Source organism: Sorex fumeus, unplaced genomic scaffold (genome assembly GCF_029834395.1).
Source record: "Sorex fumeus unplaced genomic scaffold, SorFum_2.1 ptg000007l, whole genome shotgun sequence".
NCBI classification, from domain to species: Eukaryota; Metazoa; Chordata; class Mammalia; order Eulipotyphla; family Soricidae; genus Sorex; species Sorex fumeus.
Window position 1 is genome coordinate 61914547 of NW_026606064.1, and position 25586 is coordinate 61940132.

Sequence of the window (25586 nt, forward strand, 5' to 3'; positions counted from 1 at the left end):
CTGCAAGGAAGGATGAAATCATCCCCTTTTGCTACAACTTGGATGGAACTAGAGGATATCATACTAAGTGATACTAAGTAAGTAAGCAGAAGAAAGACAAATATAGGATGATCTCACTTTTCTGTGGCATACAGAGCAATAGGACAAGGAAATGAAAAGTATCAAGAAGGAGATGCTGAGATTACTCTGGTCCCTAGAGTGTAAATCTTAGAGGATAGGGGAGGAACAAAAGAGAGAGGCAGGACAGTAAGAAGAGGCAGCTGGGAGGAAACAGGGGTGGAAAGCAGGGACACACTAGCAATGTAGAGTTGTGGTATAACTACAACTACAGGACCAGAGAGCTGATAAAACTGAAACCATGAAATCCAAACTACAACAATCAAACTCAAAACTATGCCTGTCAACAAGGCAATATGAGGTGTGGGAGGGAAACTGGGGACATGGACTGCTGTTGGAATATTGCATGCCTGAAACCCAACTATAAATAACTTTGAAAATCACAGTGCCTTAATTAAGAAACTTTTAAAAATTTACCAGAAAAAAATCTGTTGTATTAGATATTTTTCTTCACCCCAATAAAAAAAGTGAAAATATCTAACTTACATCAAAGATGAGCAGAGTTCTTTATTTATTTGTATATAAATTATTTAGGAGCCAGGAGAGTATATAACAGTTAGAGCTCATGCAACAGCATCACATCCTGGGGCCCTTACATTAAGCCAGTGGTCAATCCCTGATGAAGACCCCACATCTTCCAGAGCACTTCTTGGAAGACTGACCCCAGGAAAGAATCATCCTATGTGCCAGTTGTTTTAAAGCTTCCTTAAGAGAAGGACAATTGCATTCATTTATAGAATATAAAGAAAAAAGATAATATGAGATGAATGACCAAGAACAGCAGAAACAAAGGCAAGGAAGGATAGCCTACAGTTGAAAGCCTGCCTCAAGTACTGGGGGCAAAAGCAATTGGGATGGAGAAGAGATCATTATGACAAAGATAGCTGGAAATGATCACTCTGAATAAGAACTGTGTGCTGAAAGTAGGCAAAGAAATAAACACGATAACCTCTCAGTATCTGTGTTGCAGACCATAGTGCCGGGGTGGGGGTTAGAGAGAGAGAGAGAGAGAGAGAGAGAGAGGAAAAGTGCGTAGCACTGTACTCCCACTCCCATTGTTCATTGATTTGCTCAAACGGGCACCAGTAACGTCTCCATTGTGAGAGGGAGAGTGAGAGAGACTTCTTGTTACTGTTTTTGGCATATTGAATATGCCACGGGGGAGCTTGCCAGGCTCTGCCATGTGAGTGGGATACTCTCAGTAGCTTTCCGGGTCTCTGAGGACAGAGGAATCGAACCCGGGTCGGCTGTGTGCAAGGTAAATGCCTTACCTGCTGTGCTATCGCTCTAGCCCTGGTGACTCAATTAAAAAAATAAAAATTTTAAAAGGTTTCCTTCAAATTACAATGTATGATTTAATCTTTTACAAAGAATATGTTCAAAGTATATGAGCCCAAAGGATTTGAATTCATCATAGTTCCAATTTTGTCTAAGGTGGTATCAAGCTACTGATGGTCATAAAGTGATGATTTTTAAAATCCTTACTCAGCAAAATTCAGCACAAATACAAAATTAACCACACGGCATTCTCAAAAAGTTAATATGCAAAAAAAATTAATTTGGGGGACTAGCTAGATTATTTTCAAGTAAAACAGAAAATAAATTGTTTTTAAGAGTTGCTGAGGCAATTCTCAGTAACAGCATAAGGATCCTGATTTAACAAGAAAGCTGGAAAAGTTGCTGAGATAAACATAAGGATCTGATTCAGCTTTTCTGGACATGAAGTTATCATCTAGTTTATTTTGAGAACTATATTTTTAGTGTTTAATTTTAGATAAGCTTTTAACTATTTGGATTTTGCCCCCAGCACTTGAGGCAGTCACTGGCAAAAGGGAAAAGAGTATACATGAATAGTAATAATAATTATACTATTTATTCATTAAATTAATATTTTATTGAAGGGGGCTGTAGTGATAGCACAATGGGTAGGGCATTCGCCTTTCACGTGGCTGACCCGGGTTCGATTCCCAACATCCCATGTGGTCCCCTGAGCACCACCAGGGATAATTCCTGAGTACAGAGCCAGGAGTGACCTCTGTGCATCGCCAGGTGTGACCCAAAAAGAAAAAAAGAAAAAAATTTATTGAGGTTTTGAGGCCATACCCAACAATGCCCGAGGACCACTCCAGGCCCTCTGTGCTTAGGGTCCTCTTTTGTAGTGGCTCAGGAGGTCATGCATGCTGGCTGGTACTCAAAGTATACATGTACTCAGTCTCTTGGGCTATCAGGAAATTTTAATAGTTCAGGAAATTTTAATAGTTTCTCATTCTTTAGAGAAAGAAGTCACTATCTGTAAGCTGCCCCCATCTCCATCCATGATTTGCTTTTGTGCAGTAGGTTCCTTTTTCATGCTTGTTTGATTTTGGTTTGGGGGGCACACTGGAGGTGTGGAGGTGCCAGTGCTTACTCCTGGCTCTACACTCAGAGAGAATTCCTGGCAGGGCTTAGAGGAACACCCAGGGCGTTGGAGATCAAACCCCACATCATTAATGTTTAAGGCAAGTGCCCTACCGGACTTTCTAATGCTCCCTGGGACACACTTGGCGATGCTCGGGGATTACTCCTTGCTCTGCTCAGGGATCACTCTTGGCAAGGTTCAGTATACTATATGGGGCACCAAGGACCAGCCGCATGCAAAACAAACTCCTTACTATCTTCCCAGCCCCTTTCCTGTCTTCTTCGATTTACACAAGAACATCACTCCTGCTGACTCCTCCCTCTATTTACTCCTACAACCCTTGTTTCCCTTTCTCAGCTCTTAAAGCACACATCTCTCAAGCAACAGCAGATTTTGGTTACTGTGTATAGAGCTGCAATGAACCCAGGAAGGCAAATTTTGTCTTTTCTGAATACAGGTTTTTTGCCCTTCGGTACCCCAAAGGTGTCTAAGAGTGGAATTGCTGGGTCATGTGGAAGCTCAATTTCTAGGTTTTTGAGAAGTGTTCATATTGTTTTCCAAGAAAGCTGGGTCAGTCAACATTCCCCTCAGCAGTGAACAAAGGTTCACAATTACAACAACACTGATTGTTTTGTATTTTTTTTCTATGTGTGTCAGTCTCACTGGAGTGAGATGTTATGTCAGTGTTGTTCTGACTTGCATTTCCCTAATGATAAGAATTCAAGAACATATGAATGGATAAAGAAACTATGGTACATATATATTTATATATATATATATACAACAGAATAATACTTGGCTATAAGAAAATATGAACTCATACAATTTGCTACTACCTGGATCATACTATCATACTGAGTGATGTCAGACAGGAGAGAGACAAACGCAGAATGATCTCTCTCATCTGAAGGATAGGAAGAGGGGAACCACAAATGCCACAAAACAACAAAAACCCAGAACTGGTCTTCAGTAGGAAGCCTGCTATGAGGGGAAGTGGGTGAGGGGGAAATAAGAAGAGGGAATACCGGGACAATGCTGGAGAGAAATGAACACTTTAGTGGAGGATGTGCCATTGTAGTGATTTCTGCAAGAATTCCTAATTATTAACCATGGTGCCTAAAATTTTAAAAATATTAAAACAAAAGCAATAATTAAAAACACTTCCTTGACTTCCAGTTTTCTCCATTGACTGCTTCATCTCATTAATTTACAGGAAAAAATTCTGAAAAAAGTGATTTCTACCATGTTTCTTTAATTTCTCCCAACCATTGCAAACAGGAATCCAGAGCCAGAGCAATAGAGAGGGGTGTAGGCTCCTGCCTTGCACACAGCTGTCCCTCGCTTAGATCTTCAGTACCACAAACAGTCCCCTGAGCACTTCCAGGCATGATCCTTCACCACAGGGCCAGGAGTAAGCCCTTGGGCACTGTGGGTATGCCGCTAACCTCTTGTTAGGGTTATTCATGACTTTCACATTGCTAAATCTAAGGGTCAATTTTAATTGTCATTTCACTTAATCTACTGGCAGCCTTTGAGAAACTTCTTGAATTTATTTATCATGGTTTCCTCTCGATTATCTTCCATAGTTTTCTAGCATTTCTATCTCTGACTCTTCCTTTCAAACAGTTACATTTTGGGGTCTCACTAGACTCAGTCCTTGAAGATATTTCCTTCTCTAGCTACTCCTGATTTTGGACTTTTCAATGTCTCTCATGCTCTAACAACATTGCCGAGCTCCAGAAGTAAGCATTTATCTGCTTACTTGATATTTCACTTGTAGGTCTAATGGGTAAAGTCAGTAGAACCGAACCATATTCCTGAGTTCTGCAGCCCCAGATCTGCTGTTATCCCAGAATTCTCATCTTAGTCAATGGTGACTCCATTCATCTGAGCTCGAAAACTTCTGACAGTCTTTAGGTTATGCCCTTTTTTCATAATCCTCAACCAATATTTTTTTGGGGAAAGGGTAATGGGATCATGCTCTGAAATATTAAATGTGTTATTAGATCAAACCTGATGGGTCGGTGCTTGGTCTTGGATGTACTGGGGGAAATCAAGACACTACTAGATTATAATATTTTATAGCACTTTAAAGATGTATACTTATGTACCTATGTAGATAATTTAAAGTTTTAATCCCTTATTATAATATAAACACCAAAAATGCATTCAAGATTTTAAGTTTCTGGTTTCCAATAATATCCTAGGAAGAAGGGATTATTTTGAACACCAAAGGCCCTCCCTTAATAAATAATTTTTGCATGAAGAAATGATACCCATCACTTTCTCTAGTAGCATAGGATTTGTTCATTGCATCTCCACATTTTATGAACTCCATAGTATAATATTTTAAAAACATTTTTGGCGTTTGTGTGTTTCTTTGTTTTGGGGTCACTTCTACTGGTACTCAGAGCCTACTCCTCACTCTATGCATAGGTATCACTCCTGGAAAATGTTGAAGGGCATATATGGTGCCAGGAATTGACCTTGCAGTATATAAAGGAAGCACCTCACCCAACATACTATTTCTCTGACTCATCTTCCCTTTTCCAAAGGGATTATTATTATTATCATTAGGGAAATGAAGAAAGAATCCAATTTTCCATAATCAAAGTGGAGAGTTCTAAAATTTTCATTGAATTTCATGGGCTTATTTGGTAGCTAAAGACTGTTACTAGAGAGTGGCTGGGTAATGAAGACGGGGATCAATATTTGGCTTGCTGGCACCCTTATTCTTCCACTCATGTAATCAATTTCCATAATGCTTTCTTGTATCAGCTTCCAAAAATTTATAACTGATTAAAATACAATTTAGTGGCTAGGAAGATAGCTGGAAGGGTTGGAATACCTGCTTTGTGTGTTGGCATCTCCAACCTAGGGGGAAAACCGTCAGCATCAAGCCAGTAGCTGACCACTTTCTAAAGAGAAATGGCACATTCTGTGGCATTGAAAGCTAGCTTTTAGTACTTACATAGAATTTATCAGGGCATCTAGTGATGAATTGGGACTATTTTGGAGCAGAGTTTCACTATCAGGTATCTTGCAATAAAAGGGAGGAGGGGGTGAGGACTGGGGACCTAATACATAGCAATGATGGCCTTCAAGTCACAGAAGGTTAGAGACTGGCGGATAGAATACTAAACAGTGAATTAAAACTTGAAACAATTATATGAAAAATGAAAGTATCTTTACAGTTATATAAGCCCATTTTTTCTTTTTTATTTAGAATACGCAAGTAGTAGTTGGGGCTTTGGGCTTTAGAATTAGAATGCTCAGATCAAACACTGAAAGGTTTTTTGAGGATAATTTGAATAGATAATTTAATGTAAAATGACTAATATAGAATGGAAATTTGCAAATGCGTTATATGTAATAGCTATTATTATTCTAACATGACTCTAACACTTACTAATTATACAGCCTTGGGAAAGCAACTTAATCTGCTTCTTCAGATATTAAAAAAAAAGAAACAATAACAGCCTTTTCCTTAGGGTTGTTGTAAGATTCAATTACATAATACATATAAAGTGACTCAGTGCTTAATATGCTTAATAAATTTTTACTGATTATTATTACTATATTTGCTATGGCCATGGAATCTCCCCTCATCTACCTCCACTGTCTTCACTTTCTTCTTGAACCAAAGACGACCCTCAATAACCCTTACTTGTAAATCTATGGCACTGATGTTAGTATCATCTGAGTAAGGAAAATTTGGGCTCAAAGTCTTATAGATGGCTGAAGTTTAGTTAGGTTAAGTGCTGAGTGGAGCAAAGACACAGTTTAGCTTATCTCAGCTCCAAAACAGGTTACCTGTCTCAGTTTGGGATAAGTGTTGCTCTCTAGAAGATAAGGATTCCTGCAGTCCCCGTTGGACAGAGCCATCTGCAAAGGACTATTCTGGACACCTGTTCAGCATTATTGACACTAGCTTGGGACTTAACCCTTAGTTAGTGGAAACAACCAGTCATCCCCCACCTCAGAGAAAAAAAAGAGAACATTAAGCAGCTGTCACTTTCACTGACTCACATTTCCATTCTGTCAAGTGGCATGATTTGTTGCAGCAATAATATTGCTTCTTAGCTTTGAAATTAGTCTCATTTTTTTTAAAAAAAGCTACACAATTGCGATATAAGGACTAAGAATGACAGTTTAATATAATCCAACTTTAAGACTGTTGAAAAGGTCAACCAATTTGTGATGTGTACAGCTTTTGACAAAACTCAGTGAAGATATATATATCTCCATTTCTGTTCTGATAAATTAGATTTTCCCTCCAACAGCCCACACTCCTTAAATTGCATGGGCTTTGACCTTCATTACTGTGTTCACATATTCAATAAATATATGTATTTTTGGAGTATCTAATATCTGTAGACACTGTTAGAAACCACCAATAAAGCTATGAAGCAAACAGTCACTACATTTTTGAAGGGATCACATCTTCTGATGGAAGAGTTAATATAAGCATATAAACAAATAATTTTAGTTAGGACTGATGTGTGCAGACAGTTTTTAAAACTGCTGCTTCAAAAACTCAATTAATTGACACACAATTTTCATTCACTTGGACTTTGAAAATACATAAATAATGCAGAGGTAATTTAGATTATTCAGATGCATAAAATTAACTCATAGAAGCTTCTTCCATGAATTAAACACTTTCAAAGCCATTAAAATTGCAATGAATGATCAAGAAATAGCTAATGTGTTCTCTATAAGCAAGCATTTAAACAGAATCAGCAACTGTGGAGATATTTTATAGTTTTTTACAAGTCTCTTTGTCAGTAATGTATTCTGAGCATTTAAAACAGTAGTTTGGAGATTGTAAATATATATATATATATATATATATCACTGTCACTGTCCCCGTCCTCCCATTGTTCATCGATTTGCTCGAGCGGGCCCAGTAACGTCTCCATTGTGACAATTGTTACTGTGTTTGGCATACCTAATACATCATGGGGAGCTTGCCAGGCTTTGCGATGCAGGCGAGATACCCCTGAGCATCTCTGGGTGTGACCCAAAAATATCAAAATGATAATAATAATAATAATAATAATAATAGAACAGTGCAAAAAGTCTGCCTTGCGCTGCTGATTCGACTCATGGGTGGAAAAAAGGGTTTCTTAACATTGAACAATATATGTGTTTTTCTAACAACTAAACTGGGTTAATATTTAATATGACCCCAAGTGACCATTTTTTGAGAGAATATCTCCACTGCTACTTCCTGGTTTTTAAGTTACATTGTTTCTTACTTGCATTATTGTGATTAATGAAAATTCACCTTGAAAATTAAAACAGAAATTTTTGTTATTTTGGGGAGGCTACACCAGGAGCTTAGGCACTGGCTATTCCTGGCTCTCAGATCAGAAGTGATTACTGTGGTGTGGGGGGAGGGGCGGAATATATGCTGTTGAGGTTTCAAATCAGGATCAGCACATGCAAGCTATTATCTTATCTTTTGCGCTATCTGGTTTGAGAATGAGCTTTTAAAAATATAAATCAGAGCTAGAGAGATAGTATACGGATTACGTGTTAGCCTTGCACATGACCAACCTGGGTTTTATGCCCTGCACCCATTTGGCCCCCCAACCTCCACCAGGAGTAATTCCTGAGTGCGGAACTGGGAATAAGCCCGGAGCAGAGCTAGAGGTACCCCCCACAAATTTTATTATAAAATAAAAATTTTATTATAAGATAAAAATATAGCGACTGTCTGGTCAGTACCTCCCATGGTCCATGTAACCTGGTTCCAGGTAGCGTGGTCCCATCTCTACCTGTGGCTTCAGACACCATCTCCTGACAATATGTGCCTGCTAGTTCTGCCCTTGCCTTTAACACCTCACACACTCGCAGCTTAAAGGCTCTCCAATTCACCCCTCTGTCCACATTGGCACAAGGCTCTAGCACTTCCCTCTAGTGAGGTCTAAGATAACTCCATACTATGCCCAGCCCAGGACTCTCGAGCCTCCATACCTTGCTCTCTTTTTTGATAGCATGCACCAGCATACTACACATTGAACAGTTTATCACATTGTGTCCTGGTCTTCCCGTTGATTCTGAAGTTCTCCAGGAGAACAAATTGCTCTTATTTTTTAAATTTGGTGACTAATAGGATCCTGCCAGACTTTTGATTCTCATAAGTAGTAAAAACTCAAAATGCATTTCTTGGGTGAAGATGTTAAAGTTTGTTTTTGCTACACTTGACCTACTGTAAAACCAAAGATATTTTTGACTCTGTTATAAACAATTAAAATGTTCAAAGGAACTATATATATATATGTGTGTATGTTTCAAGAAAACTTAGCCTTTCTAACATTTTCCTTTCACCTTCATTTCTATTCTTGTTACCTTATTAAACATTTAATTTCTGTAAAGCAAAGTCAGAATCCTTCTACAATATTTTTGTTCCCTAGTGAAAAAATACAGCTTGTTAACCAGATTACATTTTTAATTTGTTCTGTAATACTGGAGAAACATATTTTCAGACCATAAATGTTTTCTTTCTGAGTTGACAAAGGTCACAGATACCCTTAGGGCCAGTTATTATAGCTTCACTTGTATTTCACTTCTACACACTGAAAAAAGAAACAACTATTGCTATTTGATGTTAAATTTTTATTCTTATTATTTAGCTGTACCATAGTAATGCAACAGCTTTATTTGCTTTTACTTTGACCAAATATACTCCTGTAAATATCAAGTTTTATCATTTAAGATGATTCAGGAGCCATTGGGGTACTATAATGATCCTTTGTTAAACATAAATCTAATCAATGCTTTTGTTTTAGTTGCTTTATTCCTCTTTAAATTCCAGTAACAAAGTCACAACTGGTGGCACCAAGGGGCTCTCAGAAAAGTGCTCGGGAAGATTAGCTTTTATTTATTTGCAGTTCGAATCCTGAAAGTGGGATATTTTGAAATGCTGGAGGGGAAGAAGCAGAAACCATCCTAGGCAGATAGTGGCTGACTTAATGGATGTTATAGTGACCCTTACCCCTCACTAAACCTCTAAATCCCCTTTTGATTTACAAAGTCCTTTTCACAAATATGTTTCTTTGAGGATGTCCTTTAATCTGGATTGTTCATGGAATCACACATTCGTAAACCTGGTAGCAATGTTGGAATGCTGGAAAACTGACATATGCAAGTGAATACTGAATATATGGAATAAAGGAATTCCAATAAGTTGTGTATATAAATTATGTGTTCCCATCAATATTCTGTATCATTCTAACTGTCAGTAATACACTGAAAATCACTTTATGGACCAGAGGGATACCTCAATGGGCTGAGACATGCTTGGCATGCCAGGAACCTGGATTTGAGTTGCAGAACCACATATGGTTCTCCAAGCATCCTGTAAGGGTGATCCCTGAGCACTGACTAGGGAATAGCCCCTGAGCACTTCTGGGTGTGACAACCCCCAAAATAAAATGAAAATAACTTAATTTCTTATTTCTTTAATACTTTTTTACTGTTCATGGCTATGACCAAGATTTTATAGGCTAGGTAAAGTGCTGACAAACTTATCTATAAATGGGCAGAAAAATGAAGATTTTCAGCTTTGCAGTCCATATGACTTGGGTCATAACTACTCAGCCTTGTTATAGTATTAAAGCAGCCATAAAAAATACATAAACAAAAAGGTGTGTCTGTATTCTGAAGAGCTGCATTTACAAAAACAGGCAATAGACCAGATTTGCCCTGTAAACCACAGGTTGCTAACCTTATCATGAGACTCAGTGGGAGGAGAAGGTTTGAAAATAGAGCAATGGCAGCATAGAGAACACCTTTGTCAGCATAGAGAACACTTTATAATAACTAATGTACTAAGAAAAAAATGAATCCCTGCTTTATAAGATAGGATGAATAATTTTACAAATCAAGGCTTGAAATGCTGTTTTACATTAAAATCTTACAAGCTGGTCAAGGAATAGGTGAGCCATCTAGTTTAATACAATTGATGCGCAATGGAAGAGATGGAAATGAACTTTCTAAAAGTTGGACTCTTTTCCCAAATTTATACTTCAATTTCCAAAATACATTAAATTACCTATGAACTATAACTTTCATTGGCTTCTAAAGCTACAGGCATCTCAGGTCGCCATTCTTGATGCTCCTCATTAAAGTGATAAAGAATATTAAATGATGTTTAATGTAACCGTCACAGGTACAAGCCATGGATTCCATCCCCCCCTCCACACACAAACATCTCTTGACTAATCTATGTTTTTGTTTTCACTCTGGAATATCTTCTGTCAGGTGTGAATCTTTAAGAAGTCAGGACCAGTGAGTAGTACCAACGAAAGGGTACCCTCCATGTGGTTTTTCTGTGCTCACAGCAAACATCCATCATGATACTCTCTAGCAAGACATGGCAATGGCTGCTGCCTCTTGTCCTTCCTTGGGCCCTCTCCCATCCCCTCCCTCCCAGTCTCCCATCTGCTAGATGAGCAAATGAAGGGTAACTGCATTCTTCTGCTCCTCACCGACTGCTATCCTGCATGTGAGCTGGGTTTCATCAGGGCCCTTTCCCATGGCCTGTCCACAGTATTGGAGCAGTTAACTCTAAAGGAAGACTCCTGGACCAGACTGCTCAGGGTTGGGCACTTCCACGTGGAGAAATTTCTTTAGTTACCCATCAAGAGCTAAGGAATTCCATGCTGCTTCTCGATGTCCTCTTATTTTATTAAAAATTTTTTTCAGTATTTGATAATAGACATCAAAGACTCAATTTGGAACTTTGCATAAGGTCATTTGCATTTACCATTAAAGAAAGATATGCTTCTTTCTGTTCTTTGCGTTGTTTCTGTTTTTGTGCTGTCTTTATAAGGAAAGCTAACAATAACTTTGTGATTTTTCACTTGAAGTAGCTCCTTGACAAAATAGAGAGGACATGGGAATGACAGATGACCACAATTTCTGGATGTTTCTTGCAAGAATTAGAGTCTGTTCTGCCTGCCATTGGCCCTGTAATTTTCTATGACTTACTTAGTTTACTAAAGACAGCAGAAATAGGGGCTGGAGAGATAGTACAGTAAGTAAGGCACTTGTCTTGCATGTGTGGCTGACCTGGGTTCAATTCCCAGCATCCCATATGGTCCCCTTGAACTCACCAGAAGTAATTCCTAAATGCAGAGCCAGGAAAAACCTCTGATTACCACTGTGTGTAGCCTCAAAACAGAATATATATAAAAATTAAGATAGGGGACAGAGTGATATAGTACAGTAGGTAGGACATTTGCAGCATCACCAGGAGTAATTCCTGAGTACAGAGCCAGGAGAAAGTCCTGGGCATCGCTGGGTGCTCAAAAAGTAAAAAAAAAATTAAGATAGTAAAAAAAAATTTTTTGTGATGTTGTATAGAATAGGCCTTAAAAACTAGGAAGTATACACTTTGAGTCTGTTAAAACATTTTTTCTGAGAGCCTTGAATTGCTTTGAAAATATTGTGACTAATCTTCTGTTAAACCCAACTAAAAGCAGCCTCTTCACTGTCCTCTCAAAGTGACCTCCAGAACAGCCATCCACTGCTGAATGTCACTGATATTTGACAAAACAGAAGTGCCTACCTATGAGTACTGTCTGAATTCCTGACTTACAAAATCATGGTAATAAAATATTCTTCTAAGCTGCAAGGGTTTTTGCCCCAAACTAAAAGTTTCACCCAGAAATACTCTGATGTTCCCCTGGGTACATATGGCAGCACCAGAGTTTGAACTCGGCCTCATGTTTAACCAACAAGTACTTTAAGCCATCTTCTAGGCCCCAAAGCTTCAAAGTTTGGAGATCATTTGTTACACATCAGTGTATAACTGATACAAGTAGATGTGGATCATACTGAAATCTCTCATAGTCATAGTATTATTTGATGTCACTCAAAATCCTTAAGTGACTTACATAACAAGATTCCCTCCATGGGTCAAAAAAATAGTTAAGCTCATCTGGACAGTAGTGAGCATTCTCATGGGAAAAGGGCACTGAGAGAACCCCTGGGAAAGGAATGGAAGCTCTTTCCGGGTCAGGTCTTTCTATGGGAGGGAGGTTTTGGTGAAAGCGTTTTGGTGAAACATTGTGCGATTGTCTGTGAAGTGACTGCTACCAAAGAAAAGAACACAAGTTTAATCCAGTAACAAAACCTCAGTGATTGAAGGGACTTAGATTTCTTTTTTTTTTCTTTTTGGATCATACCCGGCATTGCACAGGGGTTACTCCTGGCTCATGGACTCAAGAATTACTCCTGGCAGTGCTCGGGGGACCATATGGAATGCTGGGAATCAAACCCAGTTCGGCTGCATGCAAGGCAAATGCCCTACCCGCTGTGCTATCGCTCCAGCCACGGGACTTGGAATTCTTTATAGAAAAAATGGTTATAAATTGAAACCATCCCAAGCCAAGCCCAACCAGGTGAATTCATATCTCTATTATAAGGTAAAGTTTTATGTGAAGATTGAAAATCTGTAAATAGGAGTTTGCAGAGCAACCTCTAGATAAATAGGTTACAAGTAATAGTTCCTGCCCAGGCTCAGTCAACTCTAGAACATGTTCCCACTTTGCAAAGAATTCTGGGTGAAGGCACAACAGAATGACAGTGACCATACCTATTGAGCTGTGAGCTGTGCCAGCCCAGCAGTAACGAATGCATTCAGAAGATGGGAATATGTGACAGAGCAACCGAAGATAACTGCTCTGCCTGTGGAGCAGAGTTGTGCAAGACCCCATCTTGGTGAAAAGCCTTGATGCTGAGAAGCAACAACTTCCAGAGCCCCTAACTAGGCTCCAGCCATCACTGACTAACAGAGTGGGAAGGAGACCCATGCTCTGCTGAGCAAAAGCTGAGTAACAATGGTGTCTAGCAGGCTTGTGAATAAGCACTTATGAACCACACTGAGACTTTCTAAAGTGACTGGGGAGTTATATTAGCATGGGATAGTAAAGGTTCAGCAAAATTGGGACTGCAAGTGTAATGACCCCTATAGGACCGATAAGTGGTATGAAATGACCCGTGTTGTGCAACTCTGGGAAACACCATTCATTTCCTATTCTAAATGAATGCCTTTGCCCCAGAACACAGAGATACAACACTAATGGTACCCTTCAGCCTTGCACTATGGACCTTGAAAAAAACTTGCATATACTTTTCTCACAACCTAAAAGAGATTACCATCTGTGAGGTTAGATTTGTATGTAGGATTTTAGCACAAATAGAGAATTACATAGAGTAAAAAGCTGTGACTGGTTCATTGGTTATTATCTGGGCCCTAATTAAGCCTGAAAATTTGTCCTCCTAAGTACTTTGATGTAAAATCACAATTATACAAAAATGATATCAGCAAAACTATACAAGGATGATTACCTATGATGTTTTTCTAAAGTTCATGTGATCTAATTTATTTATCATTTCCATGGTATCTTCAACATCATTAAATGGAAGATTATTTCTTATGAATGTTTAGTACTAAAGTATGTCAATCACTTATAAGAAAATTTGAATTTTTATAATATCTTAGGGCTTCTTTACAAATTCTGAAAATGTTATTTGTTTTTATTTATCTACTTATTTATGTTTTATTAGTGAATCACCGTGAGGTACAGTTACAAACTTATGAACTTTCGTGTTTGCATTTCAGTCATACAATGATCATTTACCCATCCCTCCACCAATGCCCATTCTCCTCCACCAATGTTCCCAGTATCCCTCCCACTACCCCCACCTCATTTCCCCACTCCCACCCCACCTCTGTGGCAGGGCATTCCTTTTTTTTCTCTCCTTTTGGGTGTTGTAGTTTGCAATAGAGGCATTGAGTGGCCATCGTGTTTGGTCTATAGTCTATTTTCGGCACACATCTTTCAACCCGAGTGTGTCCTCCAAACATCCTTTACTTGGTGTTCCCTTCTTTTTATTTTTTTCCGTTTTTTTTTATTAGTGAAACACCATGAGGTACAGTTGTAGATTTACAATTTTTTGTGCTTGGGTTTCGATTATACAATGATCAGATACCCATCCCTCCACCAGTGCCCATTTTCCACCACCATGGATAATATCCCCCCCACCCCCATCCCCCCATCCCCCCCTGCCTCTGTGGCAGGGCAATCCCCTGTGTTCTCTCTCTCCTTTTGGGTGTTGTGGTCTGCAAAAGAGGCATTGAGTGGCAAACATGTTCAGTCCATAGTCTACTTTCGACATGCATCTCCCCTCCTGGGAGGATCCTCCAAACACCCTTTATTTGGTGCTCCCTTCTCTATCTGAACTGCCCTTTCCTCTAGGATACCCGACTGGCCTCTAAGTTATGGAGTAATCCTCCTGGTGTTCCCTTCTTTAACTGAGATGCCATTTCCCCCAAGGAAATGTTATATTGTTTGTATATTACTTTAATGCTAGAATTTCCAGTAATATTCTAGAAATTATTATTTTAATGTTGGCATTACTTTTGGCTTTTCTAGACCAAATCAAATCCTTAGTTGTTTCCATTGCATCCCACATGGTCACCTAAGCCAATTGTGACCCCAGAAGAAACAAACAAAAGATGGCATTTGCGTTCCCATCAGTGAATAACATTTTTCACTCTTTTATGTTTTACTCTTGTTTTGAAGCATCACTGTAACTTACTCCTCAGTATTAAGTTTCTTAGCCCATTTGAGCAATGGTCTCTTTCTGTTTATTTGAATTCCTTTATTTAGTAATACCAAGAAGCAGAAATACTCAGAATGGTTTTCTCCAGAGAGTGCTCATCCAATCCCATGTTCCTTATAAAAATTCTGGGACACCATATTCTAAAGGTATTTACTTCTTATTTGGGAGTTTCTCCAGAAATAATGAATGAAGACATAAAGACATGTCTCAAATAGAAAAGGATATAATCATTTCTTTTCTAAAAGTCCCAGATGGATCCTCAATATAATCAATCCCTAGCTTCACCAATCTTTCTGAATTATCTATAATGGACTAATGCCCCCATAAAGCCTTTCTTCTAGAATTCACACAATTACTCTACTCCCTCATTTCAGTCAGCTAAGAATGGAATTTTACTAAGCAAAATATGTTTAGAATACAAGTCCCATAGCAATGAAAACATCCCACACACAAAAAATCAAGAAATATATACCAATAGATTCCTCATCTCAAATGCTAGCCATTGACTGCCTTGATAATTAAAAATGATGGTCCACCTTAGGAAAAAAAATCCCGAACCCAGGGTCTAATGATAGAAAGACATACTGAAAATAGGAATTTAAAATAATAAAGAACTATTTCTGTCATCTGTTTTTGTATAACCATAATTTACCTGTAAGGACTCACGAAAAGTTGGTGCATATAAGGTCACAAGAGGCTTATGGCTACTCACTAGGACTCTTAAGAAGTTAGGTCAAGCTTCTCGGATGAACTTTCAAAGTTCTCCCGACTTTTCTCTGATTCTCTCTGCATCACTCTCTAATATGATTTCTGTAACTTGCTTTACAACCTTGATCATAATTATAATGGTGAGATTATCTCATTTTTTTGCATAGACTCATATTTCTAGGAATAAAGTTCATGATATAATAACTCTTTTCACATGAATTACTCCTGCTTATCCCCTGCAGTGCTGAATAAGACCATCTCCCAAATAAACCTTTGTGTTCCTGCTGGTGGAAATACTCTCCACCTCTCATTGGTCACTATTTGCGTTCCTTCCATGAAACTAAAACTTCCCACATTGCTTAATACTTAGTTACAGGGTTGTTCTATTCCTTTTACTAAAATGTTAGCTCCTAGAGTACAGACTATTTCTATGTCATCTGTCAGAGCACTGGGGAGCACCTGCCTCAATTTCCCATAATATGTATGTGGTTTCAATCCATGATGTCCTTGTCAGCAATAATTAGAATAAAACTGTTAATGAACTAATGAATGCAAAAGAAATTTAGTCTTTTATAAACAAAAAGTGGAGAGTACAAGAGGGAAATAAATCAAGATAATCCTAGATTAGTATCAACACTAATAAGAAAGAGAAGAAAACTAAGTTTGGGTGGAATAGCATCCGTTTCAGACATTTTAAGTTTCAAATATACATCTGGAGATGGGAATTTAAGGATAGTTATTTTATGAGTAGCAAGAAGAGCATTTTGGAAGCCCCATGCAATAAGGGAAAGAACTAAAAGTTCCAAAGAGAATAGTTCTCCCCATGATGCAGTCATTGCCACTACAGAAAAATTATCTTTCCCACAAAATAGGAAGTAAAGTGGAGTCATTATTGTATGTTACTGAAAGAACCCTGTTATTACTTCTATCGATTTTCTACTTTTCTCCCTTTTCCTTTTCTTCTCTCCACTCCTTCCCCTTTGCCCTCCTCCTCCTCCGCCTCCTCCTCCTATTTCATTTTTTGGGATAAAATCAAATTCTCATTTAAGTGAATTTACATTAGGTAAATTCTCATGCCTAATAAAGAAGTAATAAACTGAACTAGGCGCACTGGGCACTGAATTACTGGACACCTTTTTAGTCTTTGAATTTGCTAATTCTTTGAGCTTTGTTTCAAGGCTGTGTTATATCTTGCTTTGAAAAGTACCATACTCTGGGGAAAATTCAGCGACGGCAACAGCATCACAAATACAGCCAGTAATTCTAGCCTAAAACATAATTTTATTTTAGTAACTCAATTCTTATTAATATTCCCTTTTGAATCTACAGAATTACATGGAAAAATTTCTATATGTGTATATCACAGTCAGTCAACACTAGCATGTTTATGCTTTCAAATAAAATGTTAAGTTTATTTTGCTGGGGGTAGAAAAGTGTGAAAGATAACATACTAGACTTTATTATCATTCAGTAGATACTAAGATAGGTTTGTCCTTTGCAAAAAGCAAATCACAATTCAGATACTATTTTCAGGTTATTATTTAAGATCCATAAAGAACTTGGGAAAGTTGTACACATGTAATGGTCATTCATTGCTTCAGCAATTTATCCAATTCAAGGAATTGGATAAATCAAGTAATTTTGCACTATCGCAGGGTTGGAAATAGTACAGGGATTAACATCCTTGCTTTGCATGTTGCCTATCCTGGTTTGACCCCTGGTATTGCATATACATACATACATACATATATGTGTGTGTATATATGTGTGTGTGTATATATATATATGTGTGTATATACATATATATACATATCCCCAAACACATCAGATATGGCACAAACCCCATCCCAAATTTTTTTGCACAATTTTAAAGAAAACTACTTTGCCCAAGATGTTATCAATAATCAACCAGCACTTCTTCCCTTCATCTTGATTCGCACTTGAGACAAATAGTAAAATGTTGAGGGTGGGGTCAGAGAGATAGTATACTGGGTAAAATGTTTGCCTTGTACCAGACAAGTCAGATTTGACCCATGGGACCTAATATGATCCCTCAAGCCTTTCAGAAGTCATCCCTGAATGCATAGCCAGGTTTAAACTGTGAGCACCACCAGGTGTGACCCCCAAACCAAAATTAATCACTTAATTAATTAATTAAATATTGACAGGAAAATATTCTCTTCTCCAATGACCCAGCTAGCATTTGTGAGATCTAGTTCTCTCTAATTTGGTGATATCTCCTCAACTTCATGATGGTCATAAAGGCATTGGGTTATGGTGCTCCTGAACCTTAGGGGGGGTCATTCAACTCCAGAGGTAAAGACAACGAAAACAAAAGTAAACAAATGGTACTGGATAAAATTAAAAATCCTTGCATGGCAACATAAAGTTGAGTTAAAATTAAAAAACATCTTACTGAATGGGAAAAAATATTGACACAATACATAAGACAAGGAGTTAATGCCCAAAATTTACAAAGTGCACGAGTCTCAACAACAGTAAATGCAAAAACCTCATGCAAAAGTGGGAAGAGGAGATGAACAGATACTTCCTTAAATAAGACATACAGATGGCCTGTAGGCATATGGAAAAGTGCTGATTGTCTCTTGTGAGTGATTAGGGAAATAAGAATAAAAACAACAATGATATACCACCTTACACCAGTGAGAATGGCACATATCTAAAAAGACTGGAAACAATCAGTGTTGGAGGGGATGGAGCAAGAAAGGATCTTCATTTGGTGTTGGATGAGCAGAAAATATACATCCAATAGTCATATATTGACATCTACATTCTTTCTTCCTGATAAATTTATTATTTTTTAAATGCTTCTATTAATTTTACCAATATTTGGATTTAATTCAATGTGTGATATGCAATTCTTATGGAAGGAAGTATCTTCCTCTCTTGAACTAGCAAGCAAGAAATTAAAATAATTTTCCCTCTTGCTACAATAAGTATCACATTATAAAACTGTTCAGATGCCAGAGAGATAACACTACACTTAAGACACTTGCCTTGCATCTTGCCAAAGCAGGTCAATGCCCTGTGTCATGTATGGTCTCCCGAGTACCACTAGGCGCCACTCCTGAGCACAGAGGAATAGCCTCTGGTACAGCCCCCAAATCCAAAAGCAAAATAAAGAAGCAAAGAAACAAATTGCTTGGAGGTGTTAGAGGAACATTAGATCTTTAGAGTCCTTATTTAGTTACCTGGCTTTTTCTGTGCCTCCCACATATTGATGAAGGTTAATGAATTCCATGAGTTGTTTTTGCAACATCATATTCTTTTCATCAACCTGAGTAATAAATTTATGCTGCAAAAGTTCTGACACAGTTGGCCGCTTTTCATAATCCTTAGTCAGGCACCTGCACTGGCAGAAAAGAGAGCATGTAATTATTAAAAACTAAGAGTGCTGAAATGATTATTCATATTCCTAAACACAAATACCAGAATGCAGTGTTTACAAATGATCAGCCCAAGAAGTATGTCTTAAAAATGTTAAACTGCAATGCAAGGAAATGAATGGTTGTGAAAGAGCACACATATATGTAAATGATTATGTTATAGTGATACCAACTTTGAGCTAAACACCACTTTCCTGCTCTCTCAGTTGTTACTGCATAATGATAATTAAACTCTGTCTCACTGCAGACTCCCTTACAATTCAGTAGTTAAACAACAATGAAGCCATTACAGTTTTAATGCTTATCTAAAATTAAAACAAACTTTTCAGTTTTCCTTCGCTAATGCTTTTAAGGGCTTCTTAATTGATCTATTTCTTTCTACGTGAGAAAACTGCTAACTCATTTGAGAAGGCTAATGCACTGAGGATGTTTAAATTCCATGTGAGCAAATGTTTTCTGAGGTCCTGTGGCAGTTATATTAATGCACAGCACACCTCTTGATAGGTTCAACCAGAGTGGAGAAATGAGAAAGGATAAGGCACTAGAAGCAGCATCATGGGAGAAGCATTTGAATAAGCTTGGATGTTTACTCAGCTGTAACAACCGTCATCAAATATTTGGAAGAGAGATTAGACTCCTAAGGGACAAAATACCCATGATCAATTGGTGGAATTAACAGAGAAACAGATTTTCGGTCAGTGTTAGAAGGACTTTTCAGCAGCGGGGCTTACTCAAGATAGACTGGCCTGCATTGTAAAATATTATTTTTAGTAGGTATCAAGAAGGATTTATACTCTGGTTTTGAGCTACAGAAATTTGCAATACTATTTTGACCCTGATATTCAGAGGATCGTAATTATTTTTTTTAAAAAGGCCAATATTAAACTATCTTTTATAAATACAGAAAGAGGGAGAAAAAAAGAAGAAACCCATGTCCTCACATAAGCCTTGACTAATCCTTCTGTGATGTCAGTTCAATCACTTATTTTATTGGGTTGAACCAAAAAAAGATTTTCCAGGGATGCTAAAATATATTAATAAATAAATAAGGAAGGTAATCTCAAGAACAAATGCTTTCAATTTTCATTCAGTTTAACAGAATGCATTAATTTCTGACATGTTGCCTTGTATCAATGTACTGAGTATATTTACATATTAAACTACTTTATCCAAGTAAAAGTTTATCAAATAGCTGATATATACCAAGCTCTCTGTAAACACTTGAAGTGGAGACAAGTGAGGCCCATTTAATGCTCCTCCACTGCTTACTGTTTAGTTGAGAAGAAAGACATCTAAGCAGGGAGCTGAATAAAATTAGTATAATTTTTTTTTAGAGAGAGGAAAATAATGCAACAATAACGCACTAGAAAGACTATTAACTGCCAGGAGGAAATCAAGAAATATTTCTCTGAGATGAAACTGCATGAAATTGGTCAAGGTCCCCAAGGTCCATTGGGAATCTGTGTTGAAAGACCTACAAACACAGGCGTGATTCTGAATCATGAGGGGCCTTTCAAAGGGATTCTCCTAAGAGACTTGTAAAGTTTTATGTCATTTATGAAATTTTTTTATCTTGTGTAACACATACACAGTAGCTAAAGTGGAATCTAGGAAAAAATTACCAGTTCCTCCTGCACTTTAACATTCTTTCTGTCTCTTTTTTTAAATAATAAAACAGAGCATGGTAGAAAAGAATTGATTCCCATCAGGGAAACCAGTAATAGCTGCCCAGATGTACCTGGTTCCTGAGTTTGTCCTCTCTACATTTTCCTTGTGAAGTTTTCCACATCTTATATTAATGATTGCTCTCTCCTACTTACAACCTGGAATTACTCTTAACTTCCTTTTGTTAAAAGGAGAGACATAATATAAATTCTACAAAAAAGTTCTATGAGACAGATTTAGAAATGGCTACCTCAGATCTTCTAGTTAAGGCAACTGTAGTTGTGCAAAATACATGTTAAATAAAAATTTCACTGAATTTAAAATGTAAAGTGAAGTAAAGTAAAGTAAAGGCCCTCCTGTTGATCATCGATTTGCTCGAGCGGGCCCAGTAACATCTCCATTGGAGACTTTGTTGTTACTGTGTCTGGCATATCGAATACTCTCGGTAGCTTGCCAGGCTCTCCAAGAGGGACGGAGGAATCGAACTCGGGTCGGCCATGTTGGCCGCTTATAAGGCGAATGCCCTACCCGCTGTGCTATCGCTCCAGCGATAAAATGTAGTACTATGTTATCACTACAACTGTTTGATCTGCTGATCATGACGGAAATTCCCTGGTTGTGATGAGGGCTGATGTTGAAGATGAATTATCAACTAAATAGAGGGTGAGTGAACAGGTAGGAAATACAGAGGGCATAGCTACAAAAGACAGGCTGATAGTACATGTCACGGCCAATAAACTTCCTGCAGGAGCAAATCCACTGAATAAGTGAATAAATATGATTTCAAGACTATATATGTGTGTGAGCAATAGTGAATTCACAGAACATTATGTGAACATTCGCAAGACATTATGAAAGCTTATTTTGATGAAAATAAAGGAGACCACTGGGACTTTTTAATAGATAAAGAAAAAGGCATGAACTCAAAGATATTAATTATTTTAAAAGGCATATTTCAAAGACAGTCAGGTGTCTAATTAAATAATTTTTAAAATTACTACTCACCTGCTAATGAAGTCATTGAATTCTGCAGACCATATTTCAGGCTGTCTTAGTTTGGGGGGAGGATTTCTAGAAAAATAAGAATCATGGTTGGGACATAAACATTGGTGAGTCAGTACAAAATCAGAGACAGGTTAATGCATTACTGCAATCAAGGCCTGTCACATATAATCAAGCATCACCATCATTTTCCATTCAAAGACAGATAATTAGTTATTAATCTTTTCTTATATAAAATGACAGGCTACTTGGTTTTCTGAAAGCACATAAGATATGACCCATATTTTCCAACTGATACATGTTTATTTTTTCCTTTAAAAAATCTTTTTGCTTTTGCCTAAATGTCCTAGATGGGAACATCAATACTTTGAAAAATAGAAACAATGATGAGTGGGGGCAAGATTTCCTACTTTGATCTCAAAGAATTCTCTGAGGAGACTATCAGGGGCACAGAAATGACTGGGGGAAAAAAAGAGTTTCTGGACCTAGGGAAACTGCAGTAAAGAGGTGATGGCAACAGATTGCCTTTGTGAGCTATCTTATTAGTGGATAGATGGTTGGAAGTAGGTCACCAAAGTAAAGAACTAGAAAATATGATTACCTAAAAGTTTTGCGTACTACTTAAATGATTTTGATATAAATTCCTTTCATATTAAGTTGAAATAAGTCTCTTATTTGTTTTTTGGCATGTTCATGAATACAAATGAACATGACTTGAAAATGAAGCTAATTTAACTGTAATCAAGCAACATTGATTAACCATGATGGTCGAATTTGCTGAAGAAGGGCTTTATGCTAATTCAAACAGCTCTTTGTTTTCATTATCGAGTCGAAAAGACTTTGTCTTCAATTCTGCATTATTCCTTAAACAACTTATAATGAAATTAATGTACAGTTTGTACAGGCTCATTAAGGAGAAGTGCAGCTACTCATCTCTCGGGATCATGTCTAAAGCTCATTTTACAATCCTTAGGGCTATTTGAGGATTGCTGATTTTCACATAAAAAGAAGTAATTTTTTTCTCCAACCATGTTGCTTTGCTTATTCTTCTCCTCAAAATTTCCTTTCTGAGAGATTTACTGGTTGCTTTAAGTATAAATCAGTTTTATTTTTTATAATTTTAGAACCACCAGAATTAGCTTCAGGTCCTATTTCTAAAATATCAGTATTAGTACTCCATTTCAGAGATATTTTGGTGGCAGAAATAATAACAAATAATGAAGAAAATGCAGTTTCTGGAAGTACCTTGTTATATTACAGACTCTGTCTTGGAATGTCATTCATTCTCCCTATGACACAATCGCCAAGAGCAATAACACCAGGCTAACTCAGAGAGAACAAAATGGCTCTGAAAGTATGGTACTTCATTTTCATATTGAATAATAGTGGGAGTTCGAAAATAAAAACATTTTCCCATCTTCATCAAAATGGATGAAATGCATCCAATTTGGTATAGGGCAGGTTTTTCATTCTTTTTTTGTCATCTTTATCTCTTTCAAGAAAGCAGTATGGTTTACAAAAAGCACAATCCGTTAAATTGGAATTTTTGAGTAAAGACCTAGAGTATTACAATTCAGAACATAAAGACTGGAAAGGAAATTCGAAGATCATTTTTTAAAATTTAATGCTTTTAAACCAATTTAATACTTTCCAAATACTTAGAAATGAACATACCAATATTATGACTTTAGGGGAAGAAAACTCTCTTCAGGGTTTTTAATATAGGAGTTTTTAAAGGAACTACTCAAGTTTCTTTAATAGTGTGTAGGAATGAACTGTAAGTGGCCACCCCATCACTACAAGTCCATATGTACATTTCGACAAAAGTTACCAGATACAACCCAGAAGAAAGTCTTCAAAAAATAACACAACTGCAACAAAATAGGCATTTTTCATCTATGTTTAATGGGATGTTTAAATTTAATTAGGAATATAATAAGCAGATGAAAGTCTGTTGGTAAACATGGAAGGAAAGGGGCTTATGTAAATAGGAAAGTGCTTTCATAGCTTCGGAAAGTGTGTTATTCTAGGGTTACTGCTTTTAATTAAAAATTTTAACATGTTTTAAATAACTATTTATCAAAAATCTTATCTACAATTATCTAAGTAATCACATTTTAAAAGTTTTAAAAAGAAGTCTTAGTAACTACTAAGAAAAAAAAAATGACTAGATTGTGTAGAGTGCAGCAAATCACCGATTCCTTGGCTGGACCTTAGTATGTTGAAAGGAAGAGTGGGAAGGATCGCTATTTTCTGGAATCAAATGCTTGCAGAAGCAAGAAAGAAACACCGAGTACCAAGAGAAACCTCTCACTTAGCACACTGATGCCAGTGCTACAATTTGTGTTAATTAAACCACATTCAAGAGTGAGTCACTGATGGTACACGCCAGCATCAACATGCTAAATAGGGAAAATGAAACTGCTGCACACATGAAATGACTCAAAAGACTCAGAATTGGGAGCCCCAGATAGATGACTCTCCCCAAAGCATCTGCTGTACAGTTGTGAGGCTTTAAGTTTGATCCCTACCCCAGATGCATAGTTCATAATTCCAGGGTCTTTGCTGTTTGGAATCCCCAGCACCACAGGAATATGTGGGATCTATGGCAAACCACAACTAGGTATGCAAGAACACTAAAACCAATATATGTGGCTTCTGGAATGCATAACAACCATGTGTGTGTCTACCATAACCATGAGAGTTCAAGAGCCGCAGGCACTGCAGTGAGTGTGTGTGTGTGTGTGTGTGTGTGTGTGTGTGTGTGTGTGTGTGTTGGGAGTGGGGTGAAGTAGGGCAAAGTAAGGAAAAAGAAAGAGAATTTTTTTTCTTTTTATTAGTGAAACACCATGAAGTACAGTTGTAGATTTATAATTTTTTGTGCTTGGGTTTCGATTATACAATGATCAAATACCCATCCCTCCATCAGTGCCCACTTTCCACCACCATGGGTAATATCCCTCCCACCCCCACCCCCACCCCCATCCCACCCTGCCTCTGTGGCAGGGCATTTCCTTTTGTTCTCGAAAGAGAATTTTTTTAAAATAACATTTCAGATCACTATGCTCCCAATTTGTTAAAATATATCTACATATTTCCCCAAAAGAGCACGTGGTGGCTGGAAGAGAAAAGGAAGGGGCGTAAAAGATGGGGTGCTACCAAAATAGGACCCTACGTGAGGCCTCTGACCTTGGTATTTTGAAGAGAGCTCTCATGGGATGTAGGTCAGCTAGTGGAGGGTCTCCATCCCCCAGCTCAATAGCTGTGATCCCCAGAGACCACGTGTCACATCTGGCATCATAAGTGGTATCCAGTTGCTGCTCACATGCAATCACCTAAAGAAAACCAAACAAAAAGACAAATATTGTGTCTTTAGGAAGAACATACCAAAATGCTTATAACAACAGGTAGTGCCTTTTCAAATCACAGTGCTGTCAAGATAGAAATTAACCATAAAAAGAAAGCTGGGGAAACAAACTCAACTATCTGGAGATGAAACATGTTATGGAAGAGCTAGTGGGTCATTAAAGAAGTATTACATTTTATGAATGCCCACTATTAAAAAATAAGCGGTATTGAAATATGGTAGGTTAGAGAGTTGTACCATTTAACTATACAGTGTCAGATTTTAGTAAAGTGAAAAAAAT

At 37.6% G+C, this 25586-nt stretch overlaps 1 protein-coding gene across 1 annotated transcript in view; it reads right to left on the reverse strand.

Moving 5' to 3' along the window:
* Window positions 1–25586, reverse strand: part of MYO3A (myosin IIIA) — a 176542-nt gene that overhangs the window by 113042 nt on the left and 37914 nt on the right. The window contains exons 6-8 of the mRNA XM_056107182.1: window positions 25129–25274; window positions 21943–22008; window positions 19078–19233 (exon numbers count right to left, since the gene is read on the reverse strand). Of these exons, the coding sequence (XP_055963157.1) occupies window positions 19078–19233; window positions 21943–22008; window positions 25129–25274 (368 nt within the window). The remainder of the gene's footprint in view (window positions 1–19077; window positions 19234–21942; window positions 22009–25128; window positions 25275–25586) is intronic.